The sequence below is a fragment of the Aptenodytes patagonicus genome, chromosome 22 (genome assembly GCF_965638725.1).
Source record: "Aptenodytes patagonicus chromosome 22, bAptPat1.pri.cur, whole genome shotgun sequence".
In the NCBI taxonomy this organism is placed as follows: Eukaryota; Metazoa; Chordata; class Aves; order Sphenisciformes; family Spheniscidae; genus Aptenodytes; species Aptenodytes patagonicus.
The window spans coordinates 5,057,961-5,075,462 of NC_134970.1; the positions used below are offsets into that span (position 1 = coordinate 5,057,961).

Genomic DNA, 17,502 nt, shown 5'->3' on the forward strand with positions numbered 1-17,502 from the left:
TCTCCTGAATCTCGGCTCAGGCCTCGGCTCTCCCAAAGACTCCTGCAAGCCTCGATGTAGGGAATTGTATCAATAGAAGAAAATGTGTCCGTAAACGCGTCCTACAACCCTCTGAGCTGGGGAGAGAGGCCTGGGCTGGCTTCCTCAACCCAGCAGGAGTAACCTCAGCCCCTCCGCTGCCTGCCTCTGCCCCGGGCAGTTTGTGGACAAAGCCAGCGCGGAGAGCAGCGTAGAATCATTTAGGTTGGAAAAGACCTTTTAAGATCATCGAGTCCAACTGTAAACCGAAGACCAGCGCAGGTGTTTTTCTTTTTTTCGGATATACCCGAGGAGTTTGCAGAGGAAGAGGTTTCTGCAGGCAAGGAACGGGCGTAACCCCGGAGGGCTGCAGCGGGCTAGATCTCCGCTCGCCGCCTTTGGTGCAGCTGATCCCAAAAACAAGCAGGGCTGGAACCTTTCCAACAGGCGCGGCCCGCGCTCCCCCTGCGAGGGGAAGCTCTTCATTTAAATCCCAGAAGAGGAAGCTGCTATTTGAGTCAGGGAGGGGATTTCGCTCCGCAGAACACGACTGCCGAGAAAGCTTTTGATCTCTAGGCTGAGCTAGCAAAGGGTTACAAATCCCCGTCCCGTTTGTGCTCCGCAGCCAGCCCTGGGTTGTGCTTCCCCGGGCGTGGGGGCTCTGTCCGTGGGTTGCAGGGGGGGGGGGTGGGGGGTAGGGGATCTGACCTGCAGCCCGAGGGACCGTGGGGCCGAGATGTGGCCCGTGGGCTTCTCCAGGGCGCGCCCAAGCAGATGGCGCTCCTGCTTCGCGCGTCCCCCGCCGCCCAAGGCTGTCGAGGCAGGCGGTTTCCTGGAACCGGATCCTCGGCCTCGACAGAGCCGCCTCTGCCATCGCCGCCTGTAGCCATGGACCTGCGAGCGGAGCTGCTGAAGTCCATCTGGTACGCTTTCACCGCCTTGGATGTGGAGAAGAGCGGCAAGGTCTCCAAATCCCAGCTCAAAGTGAGTCCTCGGGGAGGCTCGGACGGCTCCGGCGCGGGGCTGGCGGGTGGGCTGCGAGGGGCAGAGCGGGTCCAGGGATGCTCTGCGGCCCCCCTGGGTTTCCACGGAGGAATTGTTAAATATTAAGATTAATAAGATCTTGCTGTCGCCTTCCATGCTGGTTTTGGTGAAGTTCTCCATCTCCACCTTGCCTCCCTTTAAAAAAAGGCGGGGGGAGTTACTGCTCAAACATGATTTTTCTAGGTGAAAATGAGGAGAAATCTTGATTTTTAGCCGTTTTCAGTTTCTTACGCTTTTTATGCCCAACTAACAGCCCAAACTCAGTTTATATTTTTTTCGCTTGCCGGAGCACCCGCGTTTCTGCTTCCTGTTCAGCCAGCCGGTCGGTAGGTAGAGGCAGACCATTTTTAAACTAAAATTCCTCGGTAGCCTGGCCAGAAATAACACAGCGCTTCAAAAAAATCTCTGATTTCCCCTCTCCCCCCCCCCCCTTAGCAGCTTTGCAGAGGGCTCCTGCATTCAGCCCTTCGTCAAAACCGTTGTGCCTTTAAAAACCTTTCTGTCTGCCTCTGGGACGGGGTCTGGTCGAATCCGCCAGGTTGCACCTTGGCTTTGACAATAATTATCGATTTTTATTTCTTTTTTTCCCCCCCTTTGCAAATGATGGGACTCTCTTGTTGCCGTGTAAATGTCCCCTTGCGGCTCTTAGGCTGGCGCCGGGGTAGGAAATGCCGGTTGGAGCAGGGGGCTGCGATGCAGAGGAAAGACCTGAGCTAGAAACATGCAAAACACGGGGAGATGTTGCGTCAAGACTTGGCAGCTGCTGACAGTCTGTGAGATGAGTTGCGAAAGGCTGCGAAGAAACCCCTTTTCCTCTATTCCCTCTACTTGATAGTGCTTTCCCTGGGACAGACTGCAGGGAAAGTGCTGGGCTTGGCAGGGGGGGCATGTTTTGCCCCAAAATTAAGAGTTTTGTTTGCGGGGGTCCGGAGGGGAAGCAGCAGGAACTGGGCTCCTCATGTTTGGCCACTGCCTTTGCAGCTGAGAGCCTTCGGCTGCTCCCCAGAAACTCATTGCACGTGTGCCCTCTGAGCCACGCTCGCCTACTTAAAACTGTAGAAATTTCTGAAGGAATTAAGGAAAATCCCAAAGTAGGTCAGAGCCTAATTCCCCTTGCTAATCCCCGAGAAGGGCTGCTGTGCTCCCTTCACAGCGTCCCCTGCACCCGGGCTTTGGGTCCTGAGCCCAGCCCAGGCATGCTGCCAGTCCCGAAAGCACCGGCGTGAACATGTGCAGTGCTTGTCTTGCAAGATCTTTATCGCTGGCGCCGATGCTGAGACCACAGAGACCCTAATTTTAACAGCAATTTCCTAGAGAGTTAGTGCAGGGGGGCTGGGGGAGCTGCAAACCCTCGTGTGGGGGATGCTGGGCTGCAGGGATGCTGGGGACGGCGTCTCCGCGGTGGCTTTGCCGAGGGTGACATTTCAGAAGAGAAGGGAGATTCGCCCCTCACTATTTTTCCACCCACCTTCAGCACCGAGACGGGACGGTGGTGGGTCGGGCTGCGCTGTTGCGTGACGAAGCTCAACTCTGGATGACTTTCCACTGGCCTCGAGGCCGGGGAGAGCTCGTTTCCATCGCCTGTTGCTGCCAAACACTGGCTCGGGTTTGCCCCAGCCTACGCAAGCCAACAGCGGCGTTTCTGCCCGTAGGTTCAGAGCAGAAGAAATCCGGGGTCTCGCAGGTTTGAGCAATAACGTGTTAAAGCCGTGGTGGCCGTGCCCTCTCCAAACTCCTCCCGGGTTGTGCAAGCCGGGCTGCGCTCCGCTCCCTCACCCAGCTGTGAAGAAGGGTCTTGAACAAGGGCGGGAGAAACGCCGGTGTTCACGGCATTTCCACCTACAGAAACAAAACCAGGCCCAGGAGCTGGGGGGGGGGGATTTTGCTGGTAGATGAGCAGCACGCAGGCGGGAGCTGGGTGCTTAACTCCTCCGACCGACCTCCAGCCAGTTGCATATGTAAATTTAGCAGCGTTTCAAAGCGTGATGGCCGAGCTGTGGAAAGCCGTTGGGCTCAGCAGTTGAGTTCTTTGCATGGACACTCCCATGCAAGCGTGTCCATATGTACATGTGAGTTTAGGTGTGTATCTGCACAGGAAGGAAAGAGCCTTGTGGTTGAGTGCTACGCGTCGAGAGATGTCAGCTAGTTCTGTTCCCAGCGCGGGCACGCACCAGCCCTGCTCTTGGATAAGCGTTTATCCTCTCCGTGCCATCGCATCCTCCCTGGCCGAGCTGGGGGAGCTATTCCCTGTCTCTGCAGATGCTGGCTGGGATGCGGGATGCGGCTCCCGCAGGCAGGGGAGAGCTGAGCCCCTTGGGGTGGCCAAGCCCGGCTGGGGCAGGCGGGTGGGAGCCACCGAGCACCATCCTGGTGCTTTTTGGCACCTCTGCTCCGCTCCTGTCCCTGTTGCAGAGGGAGAGGAGCGGTTGGCTGAGCGGAGCTCGGTCTCCTGAGGCTGCCCGCTACAGCAAAGCCCTTGGGGAGTGGAGAGGAGGAGGCAGGGAGGCAGGCGAGTGGTTTAAATGCGTGTCAGGGGGCACAGGGATCCCCCACCCATGGCACGGGGTTGCAGGCTCGGGGTGCAAATGGCAGGGGAGGTGGCTCTTGCTCGCTTTTGGAGAAAGAGCCCATAACCCGTGCGGGTCTCTGGGTATAACTGGTGCCTTGCGGGGCTGGGTTACAGCCGGTTTATGGACACCCCCCCCCCCCTCGGGGGCAGGAGGAAGGCGCCTGGCTTGGACTGGAAGCTCCTCTGCTTGTTGCATGCACAAAAGGCTCTTGGCACTGGCCAGTGGGTCCCAGTTTGGCCAGTAAGAGGTCTGAGAGCAGCTCATCTGTGCAAACAATGGGGAAAGCCTTCCCCGAGGTCGGGAGTCGACGGTCCTGGGGCTGGGCTTGAGCCAAGGGGTCCTGGCTGATGGGGCGGCCAGGCAGCCGTCCCCGCTCGCATCCTCCTCGCTGCAGAAAATGGGCGGCTCAAGGGACCCTCACTGCTGGCAAAGACTCCCAGCACTGGGGTCCCCTGGGACAGGACCCCCTGCACCCCCAGCTCCGGGGAGGCTTTGATTTTCTCAGCAGTGCCGGTCTGCTTGCACATGGGGAAACCAAGGCAGCAGCGACGCTCCCTGCACGGTGCAGGAGCCCCGATCCCCCTGCTCCTGCTCATCGTAGGCTAGAGGGGTTTGTGTTTCGGCCAGGCTCCAGCCTGAAAGGTCACCCCCAGCCCTGGCATCGCCCCCGGCGTCTCCCACGGGGGAGAAGAAGAGGGGCTGCCGTTCTCCAGCCACGTTAAATATTCCACCCCCGTCTCTGGCTGGCGTCAGCAGCGGCCACGGGTGGCTGCGGAGGGGTGGGAGTGGGGGGTGATGGGGGGCAGGAGAGCAGGGGAGAGGGTGGAGAACGGCATCAGGGCTGGTGCTCGGAAGGATTTGGGAAGCTCCGGGGTGTCGGGCAGACCTCTGCCCCGCCCCAGCCATCCCCTGCACACCACAGGGGAAAGGTTGCATCACCAAACCGCTCTCAGAGCATCCCTTCCCTTCTCCCTCCGCTCCCCTGTTATTTTCCCCTCCTATCCCTCGTTTCAGAGCCCGGGGCGGGGTTTCCCCCCTCCTCTCTCCATGGGGTTGGGGCAGCCCCGGCCCCAAGCACCCCACCATCAGCCTGGCCGGGGCTTTCCTCCCCACCCCGCTCCACTTTCATTTTGTAGATGACCGCTCCGGCGAGCAGAGAGGCTGTGGTTTGCAGCGTGCCAGGGCGGATGGGGGGGGCTTGGGGTGCCGGCCATGGCTGGGGGCACATGCAAGACCTCCAAGGACTTTTTGGGGTGCTGCAAGAGGAGGTGCGAGGGATGGGGACAAGGCCCCACGTTGGAAAGGGGGGACGGGATGTGATTCCCAAACTTTCAATCCATCCTGATGGATTCGTTAGCCATCCTGGAGGATGCCCAGGGTGTTTCCATCCCTCTCCACCCCTGCACGGACCCCGGGGCTGCACCAAACCCCAAAAGGCGCAGCCATAGCAGCAGCGCTCAGGGCTACAGCCTGCTCGGTGTTTGAGCGCTGGGTGGAGTCGTGCTGATAACATCGGTCCGGAGGGGGAAAAAGAGAAAGAAAATCTGGTTGAGCAAGAACCATCCCCAGCTGCGGCAGCCGCTGTGGCCTCCGGCGGCTCCTCTCTTGCTGGAAGGAAATTTCCAGCCCTGCACGGAGAGGAGCAGGGATGCTGCACAGCATCTCCTCCAGCCCCTCTCTTGAAACCTTGGCAAGCTGTCCCTGCAAACCCCGGTGCAATGGAACGGCATCAGTTTGGGACGCTCATTTAACCATCTCCTGCTTGCTGGGAGGTAAAGACAAGGAGACAACCTCCTGCCCGGCATCGTGAGCCGGAGATGCTGATGGTGCAAGGGCAGCCTTGCTCCGGGCTCTGGCTGCTGGCCCGGCAGCGGCGTGGGCTTTCCAGCACGTGGGAAATTCGGGAGCTTCAAAACATGCTTTGTTTTGGGGGATTTGAACAAAAATGGGCTGGTTGGTGACGCTCGCAGACTGCTTCTGGAGATGGTGTGTCTCCAGATCATCCTTGTCTGCTTCCATTCCAGGCAAAACCTTTTCTTAGTTTCATATAAATCTTTTCTTATTTTCATCTCTGCGTCTTTCTGTGCCCCATTGGCAGAAAGCAACCGCTGCCAGGCTGGGCGCCCTCGTTAGTTATGTTTTCAAGAAATAGCTAAGGGCAGCTGCCAAACAGCATGGCTTGGGGTGGCTTATCATCTTCTCTAGATCAAAGCGTGTCCTGTTTGCTCTGTAATGTTTGAAACGGCCCTTTTTTTAGAAAAAAAAAAAAAGTAAGTTCCCCACGTGCCAAGAAAGAAAAGAAACGGATGTGGAAAAATCCTCAATTTTCGCCTGTTTCTAAATGATTCTCTAAGGTTTATATTTGGGAATATTCCCCTTGTCCCTCTGCCAAACCCAAACCATGCCTCGATGCTGTGGCTGCAGGGAGGCGATGCCGGGCCGGGCACGGTCCCCGGCTGGGTGGGGGGCAGCGTGGGGATGTGCTGGGGCAGGGTTGGAGGTTGTTCACCTTCTCCCCGTCCCTCGTGCTCGGCCAGGTGCTGTCTCACAACCTGTACACGGTGCTGTGCATCCCCCACGATCCCGTGGCGCTGGAAGAGCATTTCCGCGATGACGACGACGGGCCGGTGTCCAGCCAGGGTTACATGCCATACCTCAACAAGTACATCCTGGATAAGGTGAGCCCCTTGGCCATCCCCCCCGCCTGCTGTGTCTCGGGGGGGGACACACCAGCTCCCGCATCCCATGGGAGCCCCACAGCTCCGCTCCCCTCGGCTCTTGGAGATCCCATGCCTTGGTGGGTGGAAAAAGGATACAGGGAGTTGGGGAGCTCTCAGGTGGATGCCAAAACGAGTGAGAAATGTTTAATACTCAACGTCTCCGTGGCAAGGATGAAGTCAGCCCTTTCCATCGAGGCTCTGGTTGGAGGTGTATATCTGCCCACATTTCCTAAAGGGCTCAGAGAGAGAAATCAGCCCCTTTTTCCTCTCCACCCCTGTTCAAATTTGAGGTGTGACCTCATTTGGCAAAGAGGAGGAGAGGGAGGAGGACGAGGTGCCGGGGCAGGAGCAGAGGTTGGGGTGGGCAGGGGCTTTTTCCCTTTTTACCGCGCAGCTCAAAGGCACCTTTGTTTGGCGCAGCGAGACTTTGCGGCTGGGTGCTCGTTTCCTCCAGGCATGCGAGGAGAGGAAAAATGACTGACAACTTTCTTCCACTGTGCGCTCGAAAGAAGAGGGGGCCCGGAGCTGGGTGCAGTAACCCTTCCCTCCCCTGCCGCCTCCCCAGGGCTGAGCCGTGCCTCTCCCCGGCGTGCGGTGCTCCGTGCCGGACTCCGTGCCGGTCTTTGCCTTGCCCTGAGCTGGTCAAGAGCTGCCCAGCCTGGTCCAGGGATGCTGATCCCAGCTGCAGGGATCTGGTCTGCAGCGAGCGAGGGCAGAGCCTTCCCCAGCTCCCTCTGCCCGGGGCAGGCAGCTGCCCAAGATCAGCCCAGCCCCCTCTCCCCATCACAGAGCGGCCAAAATCATTCCGGTTTCCCATGTGGTTCGTCGGGAGACGACGTTTAAATCCTCTTTTTCTGATTTTGCCATAGCTAATAAAATCCCACAGGCGGCCTGAGAAGGGGAAGTGTGTTTTCCTAGTAAGAGGGGCTTTCAGTTTTCTGCTACCCAAAGGGTTTTTTCTGGCTCTGCCGCTGCAGACTGCAGTTCGCCCTCGTGCCGGTGGCACGCGGCTCACACAGCTGGGATGGAGCAGCCAGATGCGGCCAGGCTCCTTTGGTCCCCATCACGGTTCACCGGTGCCACGCCAAAATTGCCGCGTGAAGCGGCTCACGATGCCGGGCGGGTGGTCGCAGAAGCTCGTGGACAGGCAGCGGGGCCAAGGTTGCTGGAGGCATCATTCCTGCCTCCGCCGCTGCCTGCCCGTGGGCCGTCACTTCCCTTCGCTGAGCCTCGGTTCCTCTGTGTGGTCGAATGGGGTAACGAGAGCGACCCAAAGCCGTGGAGGCATTGGGGAGGTGGGCTTGGGAGAGCACCACACAACGCCGCACGTGCTTCACCACGGGGTTTCTACTGGTGCTCCAAAGGCCGTCAGGTCATGCCTGAGCCACCACGGCTCTGCCGCGGTCCCGTAGCGTCTTCTCTACCATCCGGCACATCTTGCCTGCGTAAGGGGACCTGTGCTGGGAAGACGTACTGGCATCGTGGGTCAGTGCCCACTTACACTCTAGTTGTGGGTCCCATGTATAAATCAGCCCGTGCTTCTCCCCGGCAGGGACAGGAGGTTTCAGGTGTGAGGGTTTCTGCCCTCCAGCACTTCCCCCCAGAACCCCCCTCCGTAGCCCTGCAGTACCACGCTCACCCGCCTGGCTCCTGCCCACAGGTGGAGGAAGGTGCTTTTGTCAAAGAAAACTTTGACGAGCTCTGCTGGACCCTGACCGCAAAGAAGAATTACAAGCCCGACCGGAACGGTAATAGCGTTGTATCCCACCAAGATGCCTTCAAGCTCTGGTGTCTCTTCAACTTTCTGTCTGAAGACAAATACCCTCTCGTCATGGTGCCAGACGAGGTAGGACCTGCCTCTTCCCCCCCCATCCCCATCCTCCCAGGGCTCTGCGTGCTGGCAGAGCCCCGTTTGGGGATGATACATCCCGCTATCGCTTCCTGCCATGTCCCACCACATCCTGAAAGACGTGGTGCTCCAGGGTGTGAGAGAGGGCGGGCCGCGGGTGGGAGGAGGGGGCTGTCTGCCCTGGGCAACCCCCGCTATGCCCATGGCCACCCCCGCTGCCCAGGGAGAGGGGGGTGACCCGGGGGCAGCTGGGAGGACACCTCCGAAACGCTGAAGCCTCTCAAGTATAGATGTCTTGGAGGACGAGGTGTGGGCCAGTCCGTAGTGCTCTTCCGTGACCCAAGCCTACACCAACAAGCTCTTTGGCCTGCTGTGAAATGAATGTGCCAGTTCTCAGAGCCGCAACCAAGGCGCATCCGCAGCTCAGCTCCTGCTGGGGCTGGTCCCTTGCCTAAAGCCCTTCCATCTCACCCAAGGGTTGAGTTGAGCATGCTGTTGGAGGACTCCTCCTGATTTTCACGGGGGAGAAAGAGAAGATGACAAGAAACCCTTAAAGTCTGGTGCAATGGGAGGTTGCTCCCCATGAAATCGCCGTCAGGCTGGACAGGGCTGTGTCCCTCGTGCTGCTCTCAGCCCGTGCCACCACGAAGGCAGCGGCAGAGCAGACCCAGTTGTCCCTCTCCATGCCCACTCCCACCAGACGGTCACCCCCTGCCCAGCGTCTGGAGAGTTAAGAGCGAGGTTGCCCCGGCTGCCCTGCAAAGCCGCTGGCAGTAATCTCCAAATCTCCAAATTCCACCCGGCGTTTGGAGATTTGGAGAGGGAGATTCTCCCTTCTCCGAGGCTCAGATCAAACCCCAACGAGAAGGTGGGCAGATCTGGGGAGGAGGGGCAAGCTCAGAAGCCAAGAGCGGCCTCGCCAGGAGGAGCTCAGCTGGGCAAGCAGCTGCCATCTGCTTCTACACCCTCGACCTCCTGAGATCAGCAGAAAAGCCAAAAAAAAAAAAAAGGGGGGGGGGGGGGGGCAAAAAAAAGACAAGCAGCGCAGTGCCGCGCAGGCGTAGGAGGGCGACCGCACTTCCTGCTCCCCAGGAGAGGTGTTTCCTGTTCCCCAGACCATGACAAACTGAATCATCTTTCTGCTTACAGGGCTGAGCTTGGGGGGGGAAAAAAAAAAAAAGAAGAAAAAAAAAGAAACTGCATTAAATTCTTGCCCTACTCCTAGCTAGACGATGTAAAAAAATCCAGCTGGGTGCGGGGACTCTGCTGTGTTTCACCTTTCTGCGTGGCTCTCCACAGTCACCCACCCTCCTTGGTCCCTAGATGGTGGGTAGAGGAGAGCTGGCTGCAAAATTTGAGCTGAAATAAGTCTTCCCGACATCATGTTATTTTCAACAATTTTAGCTCTTTTTAAAGCAATTTATTTACAGTTTCAAAACGACACTCATCTCCTCCATAGGGACCTCTTCCCCCTGCTCCTCCGCAGTGTTTTTACGACGTCAGCTGGAAACCAGAGCGGTGCTGAGGTCAGGGCCGTGGTCTGAGACACCTGCCTTGCGGGCTGGGTGTGGGGGACAGCAGCGTTGATCTGTTCTCCCTCAGGCACTTGACTTCTGTGGAGTTTTCTCACTCTGCAGACAAAACAAGCCAAAAACATCTCAGCCTTGTGGTTAAAAGGAAAAACCTCCCAGTAGTGGTCAAGCTCTAACCCAATGTCAACCTCCTGAGCCTGCCTGCTGCCTGGAACACCTTGACCATGACCATCAGCCATTACAAGGGGTGATACCTCGGGGATAATGGTCCCGCATCTCCAGGCTGGAAAGAGATGTGGTCTTGGGCTCTCCAAAATGGGTCGGTGGGGTGGGGACGGCTCTCACTTCTCCCCATCGCTGAGCTCCCCGTTCCCGCAGGTGGAGTACCTGCTGAAGAAGATCTGCACAGCCATGAACGTGGAGCTGAACTCCTGCGAGCTGGATGACTACCTCTCCCAGGAGCCGCAGCGGCAGGGGGGGCTGACGGTCTGGCAGTTCCTGGACATGGTGAACTCGGGGCGGTTCCTGCGAGGCATCGAGCAGGAGGCCATCAGCATGGCCGTGGAGGAGGTGTACCAGGAGATCATCGAGGATGTGCTCAAACAGGCAAGGAGCCCACACGTCTTGGGGCACAAACCCCGTCCTGCCTTCACCCCGTTTTTGATCCCCGTGTCTCTCGGGCGCAGGGCTACCTCTGGAAGAAGGGCCAGCTGAGGAGGAACTGGTCGGAGCGGTGGTTCACGCTGAAGCCCAGTGTCCTGTCCTACTACATGAGCGAGGAACGGAAGGAGAAGAAGGGGAGCATCACGTTGGACAAGCACTGCTGCGTGGAGGTACGGCCTGGGCCATGCTCAGCTGAGGGACGGGAGATGCAGGAGACCCCCTTCAGACCCCGAGAAGGGGAACCCTTGTGTTCTTATACACAATTTCACATCCATGAGCATGGGAGACCCAGTCTTATCCCTGAAGAAAGTGGGGCTAAGGTGGGGTACAGGGGGGTAACGCCATCCTGTGTCCTATCCCTGCAGGTGCTGCCCGACCGGGATGGGAAGAGGTGCATGTTCTGTGTGAAGACCTCCTCCCGCACCTACGAGATGAGCGCCTCCGACACCCGGCAGCGCCAGGAGTGGACATTAGGTCCGTGCCCACCCTGTGTCCCCTCCCCAGCTTCCCTGTGCCCCGCACCGTGTCCCCACTGACCGTCCCCTTCCCTCCCCAGCCATCCAGATGGCCATCCGGCTGCAGGCTGAGGGCAAGAAGTCCCTGCACAAAGACCTGAAGCAGAAGCGACGGGAGCAGCGGGAGCAACGGGAGCAGCGCAAGGCGGCCAAGGAGGAGGAGACGCAGCGGCTCAAGCAGCTCCAGGAGGAGAAGGAGCGGAAGCTGCAGGAGCTGGAGCTGCTCAAGGAGGCCCAGCGGCAGGCAGAGATACTCCTGCAGGAGGAGGAGCAGCGGCGGAGGCAGCAGCACGAGGAGATGCAGAGGACTCTGGAGATCCAGCTGCGGGAGGCCGAGCAGGTGGGTGCATCCTCATGGCATGTCCTGCCACGGGGCTGCGTCACTCGTGGGGTGGCCGCTTCCTTCCCCTTCCCTTGCCCGTGACAGCCCAGGGGTTTTGGAGGAGCTTCTAGGAGCATGTCCCCCGCTTGCAACAATGCTGCTGCCACCCATCGCCTCTGGGCTCCCGGGGGCTGTGTGACCCGGGGACGAGGGACAGAGGGGTCAGCACTGCTGTGCATGAGATACCCGAGGAGCAGAAGATGAGGACAACCTGCCCCAGGGTGTATGAAGCTGGGGGGCAGGTGAGAGGCGAGTGCTAGTGCCGGGCTGGCCAGGGAGCCCATTTCTGACCTTGCAGCCAGCGCTGGCTCCGAACAACATGGTGTGTCTCCCTGAGCGGGGAAACAGCCTTGCTTCGGAGCTCTCTCCGTGGGCTCTCCCTGGCGTAGGAGACGTCTGGCCCCATCCACCCAGGGGTGCGAGGGCCAGGGGGCCCTGGGGACGACAGCAGTGGCTCTGCCAGCCACCCACACTGATGGCTCCTCTCTCCATCGCAGGCTCGCGCCTCCATGCAGGCAGAGATGGTCCTGAAGGAGGCAGAGGCAGAGCGTCAGCGCAAGCGCATCCTGGAGCTGGAGGACATGCAGGAGCGGCTCCAGGAGGCCCTGCAGCAGGAGGTGAAAGCGCGGCAGGATGAGGAGTCCGTGAGATACGCGCAGGCCAGGTAGGACCGGGGCATCCCTGCCCCTCCTCGACCAGCCCCACTCCCAGGGGAGCGGCTGGGCACAGGGACACGTTCCCCAGGGCAACGCAGTGTTCCCCGGGGTACTGGGGTGTGCTGGTGACTTCCCAGTACGCCGGCAGGGATGAGGGAAGCTGGTGGATGAAGTGGCAGAGGGACGTCCTCACCTCTTGCTCTTCCTTGGCAGGCTACTGGCTGAGGAAGAGGAGAAGCTGAAGCAGCTGATGAAGCTGAAGGAGGAGCAGGAGGAATACATCATCAAAACTCAGCGAGAGAAGCAAGTCCTCAAGCAGGAGATGGAGAACAAGAACAAGTGTCTGGAAGAGGCGCAGAAGCAGCTGGAAGAAGTGAGAGTGAACAGGCAGCGGGTGGACCAAGACGTCATGGTGAGCATCACATCGGTGCCGCATCCCTTCACGCTGCGAGCCCCGGGGGACTTCCCAGCCCTCACTGAGCCACCTCCACACTGGGGAGGACCCAGCAGTTTTGGGGACCAAGCTGGCATTGCCTCGGGGGTTTTCTGAGCTGTGCCATGCGCAGGCACGGGGCGATTCATTGGCTGAGATGGGACAAGCGTGTCCTGCCCCGGGGGGACAGCGCTGGTGTCCAGAGCAATGTCGACAGTGGGAGTGTGTGGAGGGGGGAGGATTGGAGGAGGAGCAGAAGACCGAGAGGAGGGTGAGCTGGGTCTCCATCCCAGAGGGAGCCTCCAATCCAGGCTTACTCAGGGAAGGGAAACTTGCGCCCGCGGTCCTGGGTCGGGGGCTGTCGGGCCGCCGGCTCACCCCTCTCCTCCGTCCCCTCCCAGGCGGCCCAGCGGAAGCTGCGACAGGCCAGCACCAACGTCAAGCACTGGAATGTCCAGATGAACCGACTAATGCACCCCATCGGGCCGGGAGGTAGGAGACCGGCCATCACACCCTCCCCTGCCCCTCCTGAGCACAGCCACGCTGGGGCACGAGCCCAGTCTCCCAGCCACCTTCCCCTCTTCGGGGGCATCCGGGGGCTGGAAGGACCCCCGTCTTTCAGAGAAGATACCCCAACGCCTCTGGCAAGGGGAGATCTCACACCCCTTTTCCTGAGCTGAAAGGTCAATTTGGACCCCAGGTAAACAACCCTCTTTTTCTGTCCGTCCCCAGACAAGCGTACGAACGTGAGTGGAGGAGCCTTCGCTGGCTACCAGCCCCTCCTCTCCCGGAGAGATTCCTCCCTCAAACTCAAGCAGAAAGTGGAGGATAAAGGCAGCGACCCCACGAGGGACAACAGCAAGGAAAACGTGAGCAACGGTGGGAACAGCGGCGTGCCGCCGTCTCCAGATGTGGACACCATGGCCACAGAGCCCACCAACTAGCCCGGCAGGGTGGCAGAGCCCAGCGGGGAACTGCGGGGCTCAGCACGTCCCCCCGAGCGGACACAGTCGATACGGCCGTCTGTGGATGGAGACAAGTGGGGACCAGCACAGAGCCTACAGGTGACTACGTATAAGGCAGAGATGCTCCCATTTTCTTCAGGGAAGGGCTGCAGCCACGACGTGCCAGGAGGCTCAGACAGCCCAACGTCGGGGAGAAGGCAGCAGGGGCCACCTCCTCTGGGCTGCTCAGGCGTAGGACCTGGACTCAACTCCCCAGACTCTGGTTTCCACCCTGCCTAAAAAAAAAAAAGCCACCGACGGGTCTGGAGCGAGCGGCCCAGGGCTGCAGTCCCCCCTTGGTTTTTACCAGCAACCCTTCTGCATCGCCCGCTGCACCCCTGGGTGCGTGGCCCTGCGACGGCAGCTGCCGGGGAAGCCTTGGCAAAACCGAGCGGTGCCTTCTCGCCGCCCCCACAGAAAGGCCGGGGTGTCCTTAACTAACACGTGCGTTCCCTGAAGGTGGTTGTTAGTCACTGGAGTCACGTAGATGTTAGCAGAAACCACCAAGCGATAAAGCTTTTGGAGCCGCTGGCCCGCAGACCTCCTTCCCCACGCATCTGTGGCCCTGCAGGCACCAGACCTCCCTCCTCGGCAGTGCGGGGTTTTGATTCCCACTGTAGAAAAGAGCCTATTAAAAGAAATCAGACACCACCCGTGGAAAGAGGCTCCACCAGTGGATTTTGGGTTGGTCTGTGGAGGGCCAAGAGGGACACAGATGCTGGTGAACTGGCCACAGACGATGAACTCCCCTCTGGGTGGCAGGGCTGGCACAGGGGTAACGTCTGGGAGGACCAACACCTCTATATGATTAATGAAGTGCATGTCTAAGAAGGTAACGGTGCTCTGGGCTTTGTTTATGTCTTTGCCCTTGGACTGCAGGACTCCCTGTTTCAGGAGTCCTGGCTCAGGATCTGGTCCAAGGCCGGCAGAAGGCAATAGCAAAGACTCCCAGGGGCCATCCGAACCGGGAGCCGGTGGATGTGGCAGCTCTCTTCAGTAACACTGGCCTGGCCTGTCTGCTCCAGCTAATTTGCCCCCCGAAAAACTGAGAACAAAAGCCAAGTCTGCTGGCAAACCTCCCTGCACAAAAAAACCAGACAACCCACGCCAACATTGCAGTTGGTTTTTCCAAGCACTCCTGTTTAAATACAGTCCCATTCACCTGTGACTTCGGGGTCTTTATTGTACGGGGCACAGCGCCCCCGACCACATAAGGGCCCCCTCTGGAAACAGGCACTGGTAGCAAGCCCTGCATCAACCCCCGGTTCACAGTTGCTCATGCTGATTAACTGCAGTTCGTTAGGGAGATTACAATCTATTTCCTACTCGTGCGGCTTTCAGCGTTTGCCCACACAGCTCTTTCCCCCCCCCCTCTAGTTTTTACAGTGTTTCTTTTTTACAATTATTTTTCATCGTGCCTGACTGTGAGAGAGGCCGTTTCCGCGGGTGCCAGTGGAGCGGCGTGGCTGCCCCGAGACAAAGTGGCTCTGTGTGCCCCTGAGGGTGACTGGATGGCCCCGTGCTCCGGTCCCACGCAGCCTCGCCGACGCACAGGGAGGGCGCGGGCGGCTGCAGCCCTCGTGGTGATGGCCGTGGTGGCCCTGGCCCTGCAGGGGCTGCAGGTCAAATTCATCACCTCTTCTCCTCCTTCCCCCCGCACTGGGACGCAGCAGGGTGGTGCTGAGCAGCGGCGTGGCCCCTACAGCCCCACATGGTCCCTATGCAGATTTGGGGTCCCTGTGCCATCCTGGCCGGTCCGCTTGGACCACGGGATCCCTCCACTCTGCACAGGAGGGATCATACTTCCCAACATACTGCACCGGAGGCTGGGGCTCCGTCTTTCACCGAGGTGCGTGGGGGCCGCAGTACGAATCGCTGCAGCTTCCCAGGGTGACCCTGGCAAAGCTGCTCATTGCTCCATGCGCTCCGCAAGGCAGAGCAAGAACGGGGAGGGTGCCAAACGCCCGTCTCTACTGGGAAGGAAATGGGCTGGGTGGAAATGCACTGATGGGAGATGGCATCCTCCCTCGTCAGCTTCGTTAGCTCAGTCTCATCCCGATCAGGCGTCAGGACAGGTACGTGCCACGCCACGCCTAGGCAGGGAGGAAAGGGCCACCTCCACCCGTCTCCATGGCTCCGTGCCGCAGCCTTGTCGCAGGGGCTCTCATCCTCTGCACAGCCCCCAGGAGACGTGGGGCCGCATCCCTGCCGGTGACAGCGTCATCGCTTTTCACCAACTCCGGGGCTGCATCGTCCCTCCTTAAAGCAGCTCACCAGAGCGTTGCTTTTGCTCCCAAGAGCCAAGTTCCCATGCGGCAAAAAGCTATACATTAATTGCTGCAGGCAAGAACAGGCGTGGAGGGAACGGCCGGAACCAGTGTCAGCACCTGCCTTTGATCTGCTGCCAAGTCTGGATGTGCCCGGATCTGTCTCATCCTCCCGGAGCGGCCGACCGAGGGCTGGAGCTTGCCTAAGTCAGCAGTTGATGTGCATCATCGGCGTGCACCCCAGCGCCTCCGACTAAGGATAAAGTCCTGCAGCAGGATCACAAGGAGAGTTCACGGAGGCGCTGGGAAAGAGCAGCTCTCTGCCACTCCCACCATCCCGCTCCTGCACCAGCGTGAGTGTGTGCGGGGTCTGCACGCCCGCGGGGGGTCTCCTGCGGAAACCTCCTGGAGCTCTCTGTGGTGTAACGTCACCTGTGTGAGCATTTGTAGAGTCGGATACAAACCTTGATGCTCTCTACGGGAATCTTTTGCAGCCCCAAGCCCGCAGCGCTGCCCAAACTCTGCTGTCCTGGTGCGCTACCCTGGGGTTCCACGTTTTCGGGAAGGACAGGCCAAATCCTAATTGTGGCTATATCTGCATTAATGAGAGGCACCATCTGAGCTCTGTACTACTCCTTGAGTTAACCAGAGTGGGAACAGGGCGGTTGTTCTTTAAATATAACATCACTTATCAGATTAGCCATCGGTGTGGTTTACCTAGGGCGTGAAGGCGTAAAATTAGCTCCATCCCAGACCTCAAGTAACGGCATCGACAGCAGAAGGCTTGCAACACCCCCGGTGGGCAGCTGATCTAGCCCTGGGGGGCCAGAAAGCAGTGAGGGGCTCAGATTGGGAAGGAGAAGAGAGCCCCAGAACTCCCGCAGGCACCTCGAGCGGTGCGTCGTGACAATCCCATAGCGTCCAACGAAACACGTGGCCCGGCAAAGCTGGTGTCAGCAGCTCTTTGGACCTCAAGTCCCGGTTTCATTGCCTGGGAGACAAATCCCCATTCCCTCCCCGTTCCAGCACAGCGTGGGCTGGAGCGTGCTGGTTACTGCCGGGCCTCCTGCCCAGGGCTGCCCGGTGAGGGCTCAGCGGCAAACGCTCGGCTCCGTTTCTGGTCCCGCCGCAGCCAGTGCCTCCGGAGGAGCCCCTCGGCCTGTGACACGGAGCTCAGCGCCGCCGCCGGGGCTCTCCTCTCCTCGACACGTCCCCAGTTACGGCCACGAACCGGCCTGACCCGGGAGGGTTTTAGTGCGGGGGGGGGTCGCAGGGAGGCTGCCGTCCCCTCTGCCCTCACGTCTGCAGGCAGGACACAAGTTCCCCCCAGCCCGCGCTGCACGGACACGGGCCCCCTCTCCCTCCACGGCGGTGGGGGCCCGGGGGGAAGGCTTGGGCCTAGCGGCGGGCCCCTGTCAGCCGCGGCGGGGCAGCCCGCAGGTGCTGGGACAGGGCGGCCTTGACGCCGAGGGGGGAACAGGGACCACCCGGGCTCCCCTGCGCGCTGGAGACCCGTCCCTGAGGGAGTCCGCGGCAGAGAGAAACCGCCGCAAGAGAGAAACCTCCGCCCGCCGCCATTTTGCGCCGCCACCCCCGCCCTCCCTCCCCAGCATGCCCCGCGAGCAGCGCCTACATTTCCCATGAGGCCCCGCGCCCGCCGGGGGTGGGTGGGGGAGAGTGCGCTCCGCGCCCGCCAGGGGGCGCCGCGCGGCGGGGCGGGCTTGGGCCGTTGCCGTGGTGATGCGGTAACGACTTCCCGGCGGCGGCGATTGGCTGAGGGGCGCTGGGTATGCGGTGGCGTCAGGGCGGGCGCGGTGACGTGAGGGGGTGGGTGGTAGCTGGGGCGCCG

At 60.1% G+C, this 17,502-nt stretch overlaps 1 protein-coding gene across 1 annotated transcript; it reads left to right on the forward strand.

Moving 5' to 3' along the window:
- The first annotated feature begins 885 nt into the window (after window positions 1-885).
- DEF6 (DEF6 guanine nucleotide exchange factor) lies at window positions 886-14,795 on the forward strand. The gene is made up of 11 exons (XM_076358001.1): window positions 886-1,002; window positions 6,170-6,310; window positions 8,013-8,198; window positions 10,112-10,339; window positions 10,420-10,566; window positions 10,762-10,870; window positions 10,953-11,251; window positions 11,791-11,957; window positions 12,163-12,361; window positions 12,784-12,874; window positions 13,115-14,795. Exons 1-11 carry the CDS (start codon window positions 907-909, stop codon window positions 13,324-13,326), a joined length of 1,875 nt encoding a protein of 624 aa, XP_076214116.1. The 5' UTR covers window positions 886-906; the 3' UTR covers window positions 13,327-14,795.
- The last annotated feature ends 2,707 nt before the right edge of the window (window positions 14,796-17,502 follow it).